This window comes from Manis javanica, chromosome 7, assembly GCF_040802235.1.
Source record: "Manis javanica isolate MJ-LG chromosome 7, MJ_LKY, whole genome shotgun sequence".
Classification (NCBI taxonomy): Eukaryota; Metazoa; Chordata; class Mammalia; order Pholidota; family Manidae; genus Manis; species Manis javanica.
The window spans coordinates 43,053,809-43,070,497 of record NC_133162.1 but is presented as its reverse complement, the minus strand read 5'-3'; the positions used below and the strand labels follow the sequence as shown (position 1 = coordinate 43,070,497).

At 38.8% G+C, this 16,689-nt stretch overlaps 1 protein-coding gene across 4 annotated transcripts in view; it reads left to right on the top strand.

Moving 5' to 3' along the window:
- The window catches only part of MCU (mitochondrial calcium uniporter), a 245,977-nt gene extending 230,188 nt beyond the window's left edge, over positions 1-15,789 (top strand). For all 4 annotated transcript variants that reach the window (XM_036998965.2, XM_036998967.2, XM_036998966.2 and 1 more), the window contains 2 exons: positions 12,417-12,533; positions 13,840-15,789. In XM_036998965.2, coding sequence (XP_036854860.1) covers positions 12,417-12,533; positions 13,840-13,917 — 195 coding nt within the window. In that variant the 3' untranslated portion in view covers positions 13,918-15,789. The remainder of the gene's footprint in view (positions 1-12,416; positions 12,534-13,839) is intronic.
- The last annotated feature ends 900 nt before the right edge of the window (positions 15,790-16,689 follow it).

Here is a 16,689-nt window from a genome sequence, read left to right as displayed (position 1 = left end):
ATAGGGGGCCAATAATAAAAAAAATAATAAGGTTAAGAAACATTGGCCTGACCTTTCATACCCTTTGTCTTCTCAATTCCAACAACTATCATTTCTATTTTACTCCAGCAAACCACTTTAATGGCCATTGAGGACGTTCTTTCCTAGAACCATCCTACTTACAATACAAATTATTATACTAATTTCTGACCACAATTTTCTTTTTAGCCATTTTATTCATTTACTTTCTCCTTTGACCTCATCCAGACCTTTAGGTTCCTGACATCTCTCTTAACTTTTTACTGTCACGTTCCTCATGTGTCGCTTCCATTTCTGTCCAACTTAGATCACATAGTCATTCTCTTTGTATCCTACAGTCCCTACCTGCTTGTCCTTCCACCATATGTACTCTATAAACCCCTAATCTTGGATGAATCTAACCAGTTATCCTATATCCAGGCTACTGAACATTGCTAGAGAAAAATCATATAATAGTGTCCAATGGGCTACTGCTTGTGTTTCTAATTAGATTTTCCTCCCCAGTACCTCCACAATAGCTATTCTAAGACTCTACATCAAGCTTTCCATCATACCCTTAACCTTGCCTCCTACCTATTTCTCCTAGAAAATTGAGGTAAAAAGATTCAAGCTTTCTAATTCCAAATTCTCTGAGTTTAACAATATCCATACCTACTTTCACACTGTTTCCTTCAAGCTCAAATAAAAGGTGGCATTTTCCTGTTCAAGACTAGCCCCTTTACCTGTTCATAAGCCTATTCCCCACTTCTGGTATCTTCTCACTCCAGTTTATTTTTTATGTTCCCTGTGTTATCAACCTCTCCCTCTCTGAATCTCTTTCCTTTATAACCAAGCTGTATGCATCTCTTCTCAGTTATTATCAAATCACTAGTTCCTGCAATTGAGTCTAGTACATAGTTGCTTAGTAAATTATTTTTGCCCAAAAGAAGGAACATAGAATAGTTCTGAATGAATTTAATTGGTATGTACATTTATATCCTATGCAAAGATAAGGTAAGTAGCCTAGTAACAGCAATTTAGATGAACGTTGAGGACTTTTATTCAAATTTTTAATCCAACATTTATCCTATCAATAATACTTGATTCAGACCTCAATTCTGTCCATTTACAAATGGCTTCCATAGACCATTTACTACTATTCAGCTATTATCCGTCATCGTCAATAATTAAATATTTGCTTCTGCTTCTCATAGGGCATAGTAGGTAATGAGACCAATCTTCCCATTAAGAAATGTTGGAACAATTAGACAAATCATAAAACACATCTGTTTTAGACATTAGAGAGCTAACAAGAGAGCAAAAATTACCAGGCAAGGACCTGAAGAGGAGTTGTCCCAGGAAGGTAAATCTGATAATAGGTGTGCTTCATCCCTGAGGAATAAGATGATTAAAGAAGCTGAGTCACACTTATTAATCTAGAAGGACCAAAGCCATAGAGATTGATGTCCAGGGATCACTAAAGTAGGTGAAACACTTTTGCTTTCGTTTGGAACCTCTAAAGGTTACCATTGTAGAATAAGGATGAACCTGCTATGGGTTCACTCAGAAACTGTAATTCATCTCCAGTCATCTCAGTTCCATAAATTAGATTGAGATAGTCCTAGAAAACTGTAATCCCAGGGTGCTTGTGCTCACAGGCTCCAGACAGAAGCAAACATAAACCATGCCTGGGTAAGAAAAAAATATAAACGATACAAAGATTGTTAAGAAAAAAAACTGACACTATTCAAAGATTTGGGGCATAAAAAAGATAAAAACACATTCAGATAACTGGTTAGAATCCATAGGTAAGTTTCATAAGGTTACTGAATAGACAGTCAATGTATAAACCTATAGGCCAGCAACAAACAGAAAATGAAACTTTTAAAAGATACAACTTTAAATACTTTTTTAAATACCTAGAAATTAATTGTGAAAAGATTTGCAAGGCCTTATAAAATTAAAGGGGACTTAATGAATGGAATGTTATAGCATGTTCATGAACTAGAAAAGTAAATATTGTAAAATGTCAGTTCTATCCAAACTAATCTATCTGATTCAGAGTAATTCCAGTCAAAATCCTAACATATTTAGGGATAGGGGAAAAGATTTAAATAAACTACTTCAAAAATGTATATGGAAATGTAAAGGACTAAGAAAAGCCAGTAAAAGTGTATTTGCTCTACCAGATATGGAAGACTATAGCTTACGTTATAACACTGATTGTAAAAAGATGGTGCTGTAGAGAGCCTATTTCTATTAATGATGCTAGGACAACTGAATATCTTTCTTAAAAAAAAATGAAATGACTTTGTCCTTACACTGCAAGCAAAAATTAATTACAGATGGAGTGTAGAGCTAAATATGAAAGATAATACAATAAAGCTTCTGGAAGGTAATAAAGGAGAATTTACTGTGGAGTAGGGAATAACTTTGTATGCAAAATAAAAAGTGCTAAACATAAATGATAAGAATGATAAAGTAGACTATAATAAAATTAAGAACTTTTGTTTATTAACATGGTGAATGGTCTGGAAGGAGATATTTGTAGTATGTATGTCCAACAAAGGATCCATATCCAGAATATAATTCTACAAATCATAATAAAAAAAAGGAAAAAGACAATCCAATAGAAAAAAAATTCTAAGACATTTGAATAGGCACTTCCAGAAGAGGATAGGCAAATAGCCAATAACATATCAAATGAAAAGGCCTCAGCCTCATGAGGGATCAGAAAAATGCTATGTATCTCCAAGAGAAATAAAAACATACATTCAGACAAAATCTTATACATGAATGTTCAGAGCAGCATTACTCATAATAGCTAGAAAGTAGGAACAACCCAAATGTCTTTCAGTTGATAACTGGATGAGTAAAATGTGGTATATCCATTCAGTGGAATATTATTTGGCTATAAAAAGAAATGAAGCACTGATACATGTTACAAATAGATGAACCTTGGAAGAAGGCAAACACAAAAGACTTCATGTTGTATGATGCCATTTATATGAGATGTTCATTCAGACTAAGCAAAGCTTTGAGACAGAAAGTAGATCAGTAGTTGCCTGGAGCTGGAAATGTCAAGGGAGATGGGAAATGACTGTTAAAGAATACACGATTTCTTTTGGGAATGATGAAAATATTCTAAAATTGATTGTAGTAATGCTTGTGCAACTTTGTGAATATACTGAAAACCATTGAACACTATACTTTAAATGGGTGAATTGTATAGTAGGTGAATTATATCTCAGTAAAGCTGTTTTTAAAAAGTGATGTAGTAATTCTGCACACACACCAACTTTTTTTAACTGACAGTACCAAGTATTGGCAAGGATATGCAGTAATGGCAACTGTCATATCCTCCTGCTGGGAGTATGTTTGGCACAACCATTTTGGAAAACTGTTTGATAACACCTCTTAAATTTGAACATAGGCATACCCTGTGATCTATGATTTCCACTCAAAAAGATAAGTCCAGAAATGTTCTTAGCAGCATTATTCAGAATAGCCATAACCTGGAAACAACACCAAAGTTTATCAGTAGTACAATGGATAAATTATGATGTAGTCATATAATAGAATATAAAGTAGACATGGAAATGAATAGACTACAGCTACACACAAATGATGAATATCACAAATGTAATATTCAGTAAAAGTAGCCATGCACAGTACCCACTATCTGACTCTTATTTTTACAAAATTCAAAAAACAGGTTAAACTAAGCTATAATGCTCAGGGGGATAAATGCTTAAGTAAGAAAACTGTAAAGAAAGCAAGAAAACAATTACCATAAAAATCCAAATAGTGGATATAGGGTGGAGCCAGGATGGCGGTATGAGTAGAGAAGTGGAAATCTCCTCCCAAAAACACATAGAGCTATGAAAATATAACAAAGAAAAATCTTCCTAAAATAGAGACCACAAGACACAGGACAACATCCAGACCACATGCACACCTGCAAGAACCCAGCGCCTTGGGAAGGGGGTAAGATACAAGCCCCAGTCCGGCAGAACCCGAGCGCCCCTCCCCACAGCTCCCGGCGGGTGGAAAGAAACCGGAGCGGTTTTTTTTTGGCGAGTGCTTTTTGGAAGCCTTAAAGGGACAGGGACCCCGTTGCTAGGGAGGCAGGGTGGCGGGACCGGTGAGCGGGTGCCTGGGACCAGCGCCTGAGGACAAATAATATCCCGCATTTTTCCCTGCGGGACCGGTGGGCGGGTGCCTGAGACCGGCGCCTGAGGACGGAGGAAATCGCGCGTTTTTCCCCTTTGTTTTTTTTTTCTCTTTTTGGCGAGTGCTTTTTGGAAGCCTTAAAGGGACAGGGACCCCAGTGCTAGGGAGGCAGGGCAGCGGGACTGGTGAGCAGGTGCCTGGGACCGGCGCATGAGGACAAAGAATAACGCACGTTTTTCCCTACAGTACTGGTAGGCGGGTGCTTTTTGGAAGCCTTGAAGGGACAGGGACCCTGGTGCTAGGGAGACAGGGCAGCAGGACCAGTGAGCGGGTGCCTGGGACCGGTGCCTGAGGACAAAAAAAAATCGTGTGTTTTTTCCTATTTTTTTTTTTTTCTGTTCCCTCTCTCATTGTTGCTGTTGTTGTTTTGGTTTGGAGAGTGCTTTTTGGAAGTCTAAAAGGGGCAGGACAGGTCACTTACACCAGAGGCAGGGAATCTGGGGATCTCTAGGCACTCTAACCCCCTGGGCAGCAGGGAACACAGAGGCCCCTTACAGAGATAAATAGCCTCCAGGCCGCTCCCCCTCCAACGGGGCTCCACCATTTTGGAGGAGCACCCCCAGCCAGGCCACGCCGACAGCAACAGCAGAGATAAACCCCATAGCAACCAGGCAGGAAGCAGAAGCCCTGTCTGCACACAGCTGCCCAGCACAAGCCATTAGAGGTCGCTATTCTCCCAGGTTTGGAAGGCCACAAACCAACAAGAAGGGAAGCTCTTCCAGCGGTCACTCGTACCAGGTCTGCACACTATCTCTATCACCATGAAAAGGCAAAACTACAGGCAGACAAAGATCACAGAGACAACACCTGAGAAGGAGACAGACCTAACCAGTCCTCCTGAAAAAGAATTCAAAATAAAAATCATGAACATGCTGACAGAGATGCAGAGAAAAATGCAAGAGCAATGGGATGAGATGCAGAGAAAAATGCAAGAGCAGTGGGATGAAGTCCGGAAGGAGATCACAGATGTCAGGAAGGAGATCACAGAAGTGAAACAATCCCTGGAAGGATTTATAAGCAGAATGGATAAGATGCAAGAGGCCATTGAAGGAATAGAAGCCAGAGAACAAGAACATATAGAAGCTGACATAGAGAGAGATAAAAGGATCTCCAGGAATGAAACAACACTAAGAGAACTATGTGACCAAGCCAAAAGGAATAATATTCGTATTATAGGGATACCAGAAGAAGAAGAAAGAGGAAAAGGGATAGAAAGTCTCTTTGAAGAAATAATTGCTGAAAACTTCCCCAAACTGGGGGAGGAAATAACCGAACAGACCATGGAATTACACAGAACCCCCAACAGAAAGAATCCAAGGAGGACAACACCAAGACACATAGTAATTAAAATGGCAAGGATCAAGGACAAGGAAAGAGTTTTAAAGGCAGCTAGAGAGAAAAAGGTCACCTATAAAGGAAAACCAATCAGGCTGACATCAGACTTCTTGACAGAAACCCTACAGGCCAGAAGAGAATGGCATGATATACTTAATGCAATGAAACTGAAGGGCCTTGAACCAAGGATACTGTAACCAGCACAACTATCATTTAAATATGATGACGGGATTAAACAATTCCCAGACAAGCAAAAGCTGAGGGAATTTGAATTTGCTTCCCACAAACCACCGCTACAGGGCATCCTACAGGGACTGCTCTAGATGGGAGTACCCCTAAAAAGAGCACAGAACAAAACACACAACATATGAAGAATGGAGGAGGAGGAATAAGAAGGGAGAGAAGAAAAGAATCTCCAGACAGTGTATATAACAGCTCAATAAGCAAGCTAAGTTAGGCACTAAGTTACTAAAGAAGCTAACCTTGAACCTTTGGTAACCACGAATCTAAAGGCTGCAATGGCAATAAGTACATATCTCTCAATAGTCACCCTAAATGTAAATGGACTTAATGCACCAATCAAAAGACATAGAGTAATAGAATGGATAAAAAAGCAAGACCCATCTATATGCTGCTTACAAGAAACTCACCTTAAACCCAAAGATAAGCATAGACTAAAAGTCAAGGGATGGAAAAACATATTTCAGGCAAACAACAGTGAGAAGAAAGCAGGGGTTGCAGTACTAATATCAGACAAAATAGACTTCAAAACAAAGAAAATTACAAGAGATAAAGAAGGATACTACATAATGATAAAGGGCTCAGTCCAACAAGAGGATATAACCACTCTAAATATATATGCACCCAATACAGGAGCACCAGCATATGTGAAGCAAATACTAACAGAACTAAAGAGGGAAATAGACTGCAATGCATTCATTTTAGGAGACTTCAACACACCACTCACCCCGAGGGATAGATCCACCGGGCAGAAAATAAGTAAGGACACAGAGGCACTGAACAACACCCTAGAACAGATGGACCTAATAGACATCTACAGAACTCTACATCCAAAAGCAACAGGATGTACTTTCTTCTCAAGTGCACATGGAACATTCTCCAGAAGAGACCACATACTAACTCACAAAAAGAGCCTCGGTAAATTCCAAAATATTGAAATTCTACCAACCAATTTTTCAGACCACAAAGGTATAAAAGTAGAAATAAATTCTACAAAGAAAACAAAAAGGCTCACAGACACATGGAGGCTTAACAACATGCTACTAAATAATCAATGGATCAATGAACAAATCAAAATAGAGATCAAGGAATATATAGAAACAAATGACAACAACAACACTAAGCCCCAACTTCTGTGGGACGCAGCGAAAGCAGTCTTAAGAGGAAAGTATATAGCAATCCAGGCACACTTGAAGAAGGAAGAACAATCCCAAATGATTAGTCTAACATCACAATTATCAAAACTGGAAAAAGAAGAACAAATGAGGCCTAAAGTCAGCAGAAGGAGGGACATAATAAAGATCAGAGAAGAAATAAACAAAATTGAGAAGAATAAAACAATAGCAAAAATCAACGAAACCAAGAGCTGGTTCTTTGAGAAAATGAACAAAATAGATAAGCCTCTAGCCCAATTTATTAAGAGAAAAAGAGAATCAACACAAATCAACATAATCAGAAATGAGAATGGAAAAATCACGACAGACTCCACAGAAATACAAAGAATTATTAAAGACTACTATGAAAACCTATATGCCAACAAGCTGGAAAACCTAGAAGAAATGGACAACTTCCTAGAAAAATACAACCTCCCAAGACTGACCAAGGAAGAAACACAAAAGTTAAACAAACCAATTACGAGCAAAGAAATTGAAACGGTAATCAAAAAACTACCCAAGAACAAAACCCCGGGGCTGGACGGATTTACCTCGGAATTTTATCAGACACACAGAAAAGACATAATACCCATTCTCCTTAAAGTGTTCCACAAAATAGAAGAAGAGGGAATACTCCCAAACTCATTCTATGAAGCCAACATCACCCTAGTACCAAAACCAGGCAAAGACCCCACCAAAAAAGAAAATTACAGACCAATATCCCTGATGAATGTAGATGCAAAAATACTCAATAAAATATTAGCAAACAGAATTCAACAATATATCAAAAGGATCATACACCATGACCAAGTGGGGTTCATCCCAGGGATGCAAGGATGGTACAACATTCGAAAATCCATCAACATCATCCACCACATCAACAAAAAGAAAGACAAAAACCACATGATCATCTCCATAGATGCTGAAAAAGCATTTGACAAAATTCAACATCCATTCATGATTAAAACTCTCAGCAAAATGGGAATAGAGGGCAAGTACCTCAACATAATAAAGGCCATATATGATAAACCCACAGCCAGCATTATACAGAACAGTGAGAAGCTGAAAGCATTTCCTCTGAAATCGGGAACAAGACAGGGATGCCCACTCTCCCCACTGTTATTTAACATAGTACTGGAGGTCCTAGCCATGGCAATCAGACAAAACAAAGAAATACAAGGAATCCAGATTGGTAAAGAAGAAGTTAAACTGTCACTATTTGCAGATGACATGATACTGTACATAAAAATCCCTAAAGACTCCACTGCAAAACTACTAGAACTAATATCAGAATACAGCAAAGTTGCAGGATACAAAATTAACACACAGAAATCTGTAGCTTTCCTATACACTAACAATGAATCAATAGAAAGAGAAATCAGGAAAACAATTCCATTCACCATTGCATCAAAAAGAATAAAATACCTAGGAATAAACCTAACCAAAGAAGTGAAAGACTTATACTCTGAAAACTACAAGTCACTCTTAAGAGAAATTAAAGGGGACACTAATAAATGGAAACTCATCCCATGCTCATGGCTAGGAAGAATTAATATCGTCAAAATGGCCATCCTGCCCAAAGCAATATACAGATTTGATGCAATCCCTCTCAAATTACCAGCAACATTCTTCAATGAATTGGAACAAATAATTCAAAAATTCATATGGAAACACCAAAGACCCCGAATAGCCAAAGCAATCCTGAAAAAGAAGAATAAAGTAGGGGGGATCTCACTCCCCAACTTCAAGCTCTACTACAAAGCCATAGTAATCAAGACAATTTGGTACTGGCACAAGAACAGAGCCACAGACCAGTGGAACAGATTAGAGACTCCAGAAATTAACCCAAACAAATATGGTCAATTAATATTTGATAAAGGAGGCATGGACATACAATGGCAAAATAACAGTCTCTTCAACAGATGGTGCTGGCAAAACTGGACAGCTACATGTAGGAGAATGAAACTGGACCATTGTCTAACCCCATATACAAAGGTAAACTCAAAATGGATCAAAGAACTGAATGTAAGTCATGAAACCATTAAACTCTTGGAAAAAAACATAGGCAAAATCCTCTTAGACATAAACATGAGTGACCTCTTCTTGAACATATCTCCCCGGGCAAGGAAAACAACAGCAAAAATGAGCAAGTGGGACTACATTAAGCTGAAAAGCTTCTGTACAGCGAAGGACACCAGCAATAGAACAAAAAGGAACCCTACAGTATGGGAGAATATATTTGAAAATGACACATCCGATAAAGGCTTGACGTCCAGAATATATAAAGAGCTCACACACCTCAACAAACAAAAAACTAATAACCCAATTAAAGAATGGGCAGAGGAACTGAACAGACAGTTCTCTAAAAAAGAAATACAGATGGCCAACAGACACATGAAAAGATGCTCCACATCGCTAATTATCAGAGAAATGCAAATTAAAACTACAATGAGTATCACCTCACACCAGTAAGGATAGCTGCCATCCAAAAGACAAACAACAACAAATGTTGGCGAGGCTGTGGAAAAAGGGGAACCCTCCTACACTGCTGGTGGGAATGTAAATTAGTTCAACCATTGTGGAAAGCAGTATGGAGGTTCATCAAAATGCTCAAAACAGACCTACCATTTGACCCAGGAATTCCACTCCTAGGAATTTACCCTAAGAATGCAGCAATCAAGTTTGAGAAAGACAGATGCTCCCCTATGTTTATCGCAGCACTATTTACAATAGCCAAGAATTGGAAGCAACCTAAATGTCCATCGGTAGATGAATGGATAAAGAAGATGTGGTACATATACACAATGGAATACTACTCAGCCATAAGAAGTGGAAAAATCCAACCATTTGCAGCAACATGGATGGAGCTGGAGAGTATTATGCTCAGTGAAATAAGCCAAGCAGAGAAAGAGAAATACCAAATGATTTCACTCATCTGAGGAGTATAGGAACAAAGGAAAAACTGAAGGAACAAAACAGCAGCGGAATTACAGAACCCAAAAATGGACTAACAGGTACCAAAGGGAAAGGAACTGGGGAGGATGGGTGGGCAGGGAGGGATAAGGAGGAGGAAGAAAAGGGGGGTATTAAGATTAGCATGCATGGGGGGGAGGGAGAAAGGGGAGGGTGGGCTGCACAACACAGAGAGGACAAGTAGTGACTCTACAACATTTTGCTAAGCTGATGGACAGTAACCGTAATGTGGTTGTTAGGGGGGACCTGATATAGGGGAGAGCATTGTAAACATAATATTCTTCATGTAAGTGTAGATTAAAAATTAAAAAAAAAAAAGAAAGAATGAAAGAATGAAAGAAAAGGGAGATTACTCCTTGATAGGATAAAACTATTGGTAAATCAAAGATCAACGCATGCTTTAAATATCCTTAATGTTGATCACTTAAAGGGTGTCAGATGTTCAGCTATGGAGGTACTCTTTTCTGATAATATTCCTTTCTCTTAATAAAAAAGAAAAAAGCAGTTACTTTGTGCTGACCTCCAATGACTTCTGCACAGTGGTATAGAGGGCATGTCAAAGTGTGGCCAAAGGGTCTGTTTGTTTCTATGCAGAAGATCAAGGCCTAGCTTGGATTCCCAGAAAATGAACTAAGATACGATATGAGGAGGAGCTTCTGGCATCAGTACTCTCTGGAGAACTTGTGCCAGGGGATGATAATCAAAAGGCCTCCACAGGAATCCGGATGATGCTGCGGGTGTGGCTGCATCCAGCCCACCGTCTCCTGGACTTTCCATAGGAATGAGGAGGGAGATGTCTAGGCTGGCATGTGCATACAGTGAGACAACGAATTTGACCGGATCTGTACTGTTGGAACTCAACCAGGAGTTGGGAGGGGTGCATGTTGTAGCACTCCAGAATCTCATGACTATAGACTATCTACGGTTAAAAGAACATATGGGATGTGAACAGATCCCAGAAATGGGCTGCTTTAATTTGTCTGATTTCTCTCAGACTGTTCAAGTACAGTTGAACAATATCCATCATATCATAGACAAATTTTCACAAATGCCTAGGGTGCCTAAATGGTTTTCTTGGCTTCACTGGAGATGGATGGTAATTACAGATTTGCTTTGTTTATGTCACCGTATTCCTATTATGTTAATGTGTGTGCAAATTAGTTAGTAGTTTAAAACCTATACATACTGAAGGTACTCTACAAGAAGATATGTCAAAGAAATAATCAATCCTCCCATGTTTCCTTCCATATGCTACATCTATAGCTTTTCTTCTTCCTTCCTAATTACAACCCTTAAATAGAATTCGTGCCTCATATCGAATTTACCGAGTATCATAATTCCTCCAGGTGGTAAAGATACCTTGAGACAAGTGCTGGGCACAGAAGCCACAGGGCATAAATCTGCAAAGAAGTAAAAAAGCTAACCTTTTCAAACAATATGGCTTCTCTCTCACTTACCAACTTTACATTTCCCTGTATGGTCCCTGAAGATGACTGGTTAGCCAGAGACGGGTAAGATTCCTCAAGGGAGGAACAACCTAAGACAGGCACAGTCGCAGGGGGGCCATCAGGTGAGAATTTGGGGATCAACAGAGGTGAAGCTCAGAACCTCACCCCCCCTGCTTTGAGAGAAATCTTCTGCATCCGTGGATGTCTTGCTGCCCTTGTCTAGCCTGGATTAATACTTAGTCCATAGGCACACACCTGATCATCTGATCATCTACATTTGCCCTCTTACAGCACTAAACTATGTTTTCTACCTTTATCTTGCATCTACCTACCACTTCAGCATTTTATTAAAAATAAAAATAATAATAATAAGCAAATGTGGGATCAACATATAAATCAAGTAGAAAAATCAAACGAATATTCATATTTGACCTGATTGTTTATAGTTCATAATGCGTGATCAAAACCTAAAGTTTCTGTGATGAATGCCCTTGTACTGTTCACCATGTAAGAATTTATTCACTATGTAAGAATTCGTTCACCATGTAAGAACTTGTTCGTTATGCTTCAGAAGATTGGAGACTGACGAGAATTAGGCTTGAGATGGATTAATGATTGTACATTGAGCATTGACCCCCCTATACTGAATTTTATTGTTGTTAACAACCATTTGATCAATAAATATGAGAGATGCCCTCTCAAAAAAAAAAAATCCAAATAGTGATTATTTTGGGGGTGTAAAAAGGGGTTAGTAATTGAGAAGGGATAGCATGGGGGCCTCTGAGTTGTTGGCAGTGTTCTATTTTCTTTATCTGTAATGATTAATATTTTCATTATGTGATGACTCGTGGTGTACATTTTTGTTTAGTGTACTCTTCTGTGTGTGTTTCACAATAAAAATTATTAAATATTTTACAGCACTCATCAGTATATATCTTTATGTTCATGTGTATTAAGTATAATCAATAGTTAATAAATGCTTATTTTGTGAAGATAGTATGCCAAGGATTAATAATTTATTTTTTTATTTTTGTAGGAATATGTTTACCCAGAAGCCAGAGACAGACAATACTTATTATTTTTCCATAAAGGAGCCAAAAAGTCACGTTTTGACCTAGAGAAATACAATCAACTCAAGGATGCAATTGCTCAGGTAAGTTTTCCAAATATAAAAATAAGTCCCAGCCCTATCTTGTATGGTATTATTATTATCCAGAACCATAGTACTTCAGCAGGTAAACTTTGAAAGAATGATCCAACCCTCTTCTTCCTGTATAAATTATTTCTCAATTGATAAAAATAACAGTTATCACAGACACCTCTCTAGAAAACTTTATAAACAAGCAGGTGAAAAGATGATAGTCCCACCTATCCTGTTAACACTAGCATATTTAAATTTTTAGACCTATTTTTTCCTTTTGTTTCTTTAGAGTTGTCTATTTTTACTTTTCTCTCTTTTCTTAATCTTCCTACAATAATTGACCCAAAATTTCTCACATAAAATGCATAGTAGCAATGGAACAAAAATGAAATCCAGATAAGAGAGAGAGTCTACTAGAAATCTTTGCTAGGTGCAGGCCAGAGATTATTAAACTAGAAGTTGCTTTTTTAAAGATTGATATATTTTTTCACAATAGTGACCTCTTTCAAACTTCTGAATGTATACCTCCCTTTGATATCTGATTTTGGTTAATAAATCTTCATTTCTCCTCTCTCCATAATCTTTTATGGCTTCAGGGACTTTTCCCAAATCTCTAGAAGCTCTCCCATCCTCTTTAATGTTTCGTTGATTTTCTCTGAACCTTCTCCACCTTCTCTGTCCCTCATTGATGATGGGGTTGTGCTTTGAGTAGTCTTAGTCGTCCTACCTTGGCCTAAGTGACTCCTGTCCTCTGTTGCTCTGTGTGGTGGCTCTCAATTGGAGGGAATGCATTGGAGCTATTAAAAACACAGAAGCTTCAGCCCTACCCTAAGCCTATTAATTCAACTTCTTATGGGTGAGGTCCGAGCATGTGTGAGTTTTGAAAGTGCTGCAGTTGACTGCATATCCTTGTTTTTAAAATCACTAGCTAAGTGAAAAACTTAGAGAACTACTGAATAAACAACTAAAGTTTTGAGCAACATAAATTTAAGTTCTGGCTACAGGCAAAAGTTTGTGAAAGGGCTTCTCTCTGGAGAAACACCATCAAGGTGCTCCCCACATCCCTGAGACCCTAATCCCTGCCCTGTTGATAGCACAGCCTTTTCTGGAGGCTCTGTTGGCAACTGAAACTGCCAGGACAGCCTTCTATTTTGGTCCCCCTGCCTTTAAAGACCTTTGCCTCTAAGGCAGTCTTATTTTGAGAGTGAGATGATTTTCTGACTCACAGTCATGAAGGACAATTTACTTTTCTCAGGGGATATTAATATAATTGAAAGCTTTACTAGCCAGTTTTTCTCACATTTGGTTTCTATTTTAGGCAGAAATGGACCTTAAGAGACTGAGAGACCCATTACAAGTACATCTGCCCCTTCGACAAATTGGTGAGAAGGATTGATCTGCAAAGAGCCTCGGAATCGAAGCAGAAAGAACACCTGTTTATAACCATTGCCTTTTTAATTAAAGTATTGCAGGTGGAAGCTGGGAGTCACATCAGTGTAGGGGGTTTTTACCTTTAATTAAAAAATAAAAAACAAAAAGGATCTTAGGAAAGAAAGGAATGTTAAAATCTGAGGATCAGGCTTTGCGGAATATAAGCTCAAAGGGCTTAGCAAATATTGTCTTAATCAAGCATCTCAGTTTCTAGATGAAAATGATGCATTTAGTTGAGAGATTCATGAAGAGAAAAATGATGCTGGGGGTGTTCCTTTCTTGCATCTTCTTTGCAGGGTCAGCAAAACAGTAACACACCAGCACCTCATTCAGCTCTAGATTTTTTTTATTTTCACTGTTCTTATTTCTGACATAGGAGTAAATAAATATACCAGAAAAGCAAATTCTCAAGATAAGGTGGGTGGCAAACAAGAGTCTGAGCCCATGTCATTACTCCTATTTTAAATTTTGCAGTCTCTGCAAAGCTACCAGGAATCTCTCTCACTTGTACCCCTTTTCTGACCACCCACACCGTGTCGGTTATACTAATTTTATCCATATAATAATTGAAACCAACTTATGACTGTTTGATACTTTGGATTTATCCTGTAAGACCTTCTTAAATGTCTATATATTTCAGTGCTCTGGATCAGAATCTAGAAATCATTGGCAACACTGCATGAGGTTTTTTGTTTTGTTTTGTTTTTTACTAATTAATCTTTAACAGGAGGCAGAATGTCCCTCCTTTATTTAACTCTTCTATTGATATTCTGCTCTCCCTTCACAACCCAAATCAGAGCAGGGGTGTTCAGCTTATTACCAAATTAGGAAGATGTAAGGTTTACAAATTGGCTAAATTTCATAGCTCTTTAGCCATTTCAGAACCAGAATAATTTCACTGCTGTTAATCTGCTTGTGTGACAGCATTCCAGGCCATCCAGATGGCGCTGCCTTGTCTGGAGGCTTTGTTAATCTCAAAGGACACACACTTCCACACTGTTTGTGAGCCTGCCCATCTCCACCACTTCAGTAGTTGTAAATCAAGTGTGTGGATCTCAAAGGGTGCACTTTATCTTTATACAGGAATACATTTCGATGGCTTCCTTAGCCTACCCTCTTCACCCTATTTTTTCTTACCTTAAATTGAGAAAAAGAAGAATTAATATTATACTCTATCAAAATATTTTTTACCATATTTCCAGATGACATCTGCACTTGAAGAGTCAAAGGAATCTGTGTCTAATACCCTGTTTTTAACTACCATGGAGGCAGGATGGAAAGAATAATGGGGCTCGCCACACAACCAATTGGCTTTTTTCTTTCACAAGATTTATCCCTCCTGGTGGCAAGGGGTTTCTTTCTCATTTTCTTCCTCCTTCGGGATCATTAAGTATGAATGAAAAGAAACACTTTAAATGACAAAGGCAGACTCCAGGTGCCTTGCAGAGGCTGAAGGCCAGCCAGGATGGCTGCTGCTCCCAAGCCACCCCCTGCAGTGGCAGGACAGAATGAAAGGATGCATGTCTCCACTCCCAGCCCTCCTCCCACTTCCTTCCCCCGCCCAGCCCCCAGTTGTTCAACCTCATCCCTCATTTATTTTTGTTGTGCGAATTATTTTTAAACCACTTATCCTGTTTGTGCATAGAGTTTTTAAGAAGAAACAGCACAGTGTAATGAGCAAATCCTTTCAGGGCATGTGGGAGGCAAGGGAGGGAGGAGAAAAGTCCTTTAAACAAATAGCAAAATATTGGACATGTGTAAAATCCTGTATCATTTATGAAATATGTATAAAAATAATGTACCTTCTGGAACAATAAATACTTATTCGATTTTTGAACTATAGCATCTTATTCTTTAAAGCAAAATTTTTAAAAAATACTTATTTTCCTGTGATTCTAGATGGGAAACTTGTTACTTCTAAAATTAATTTTTATAAGAATATCATTTTGAAATTAAGCTTTTTTCCTAGAGTCTATATTTTAAAAACAGGCATTTTACTTATACCTTCTGAAACCTAAATGACCAGCAATTTCCTAATTTTCCAGAATTACCAGAGGTTGTGACCTCTACAACAATGATAAAGTCAGTGGCAGCACTGAGACTAATATCCTTATCTTCCAATTAACAGGAAAAATCCCCACTATATCTATAAGAATATAGTAATATCCTCCATTTACCCCATGGTCCCAAGCACACAAGCCAATGAGAATCATGCCTGGGCTTGCCTGGGGCTTGCTGGGCTTACCCCGCCTTATCTCTAAACATCCCATCCCTCCCCCAAGGCAACAGGCCAAACAAATCCACCACAATAAAAGGCACAATGCTCTTTACCATGCTGCTGCTCTCTCTCTCTGTCTCTCTGTCACCCTGTTCTCTCTCTCTCTCTCTCTCTCTCTCTCTGGGCAGTCATTTTCTCTTTCAGAGAATAATGGGCCCGTGTCTCCTGAGTCATTCTGGATAAGGAGGGTCGCAGCGAGATACCCTTTCATTGGTGCTGTGACTCGGATGAGGCTCTCCCATTGAATTTGCTCTTCCTCTGGGAATCTGAGCTACTTTGGGAACCCTCACTGCCCGATCCTCCTCCACAGGCTCACCATCCATTTCCCCAGTCACTTGTCTTCTCGCCCAACACCAGCCTTCAATTTGGTGAGTCTCCCCTTCATGGTCAACCTAAATGTCCCTTTGGAACCTGGGAAGTGATCGTTGAGTATCTGGCACCCACAAGGGTTCCTCCAGG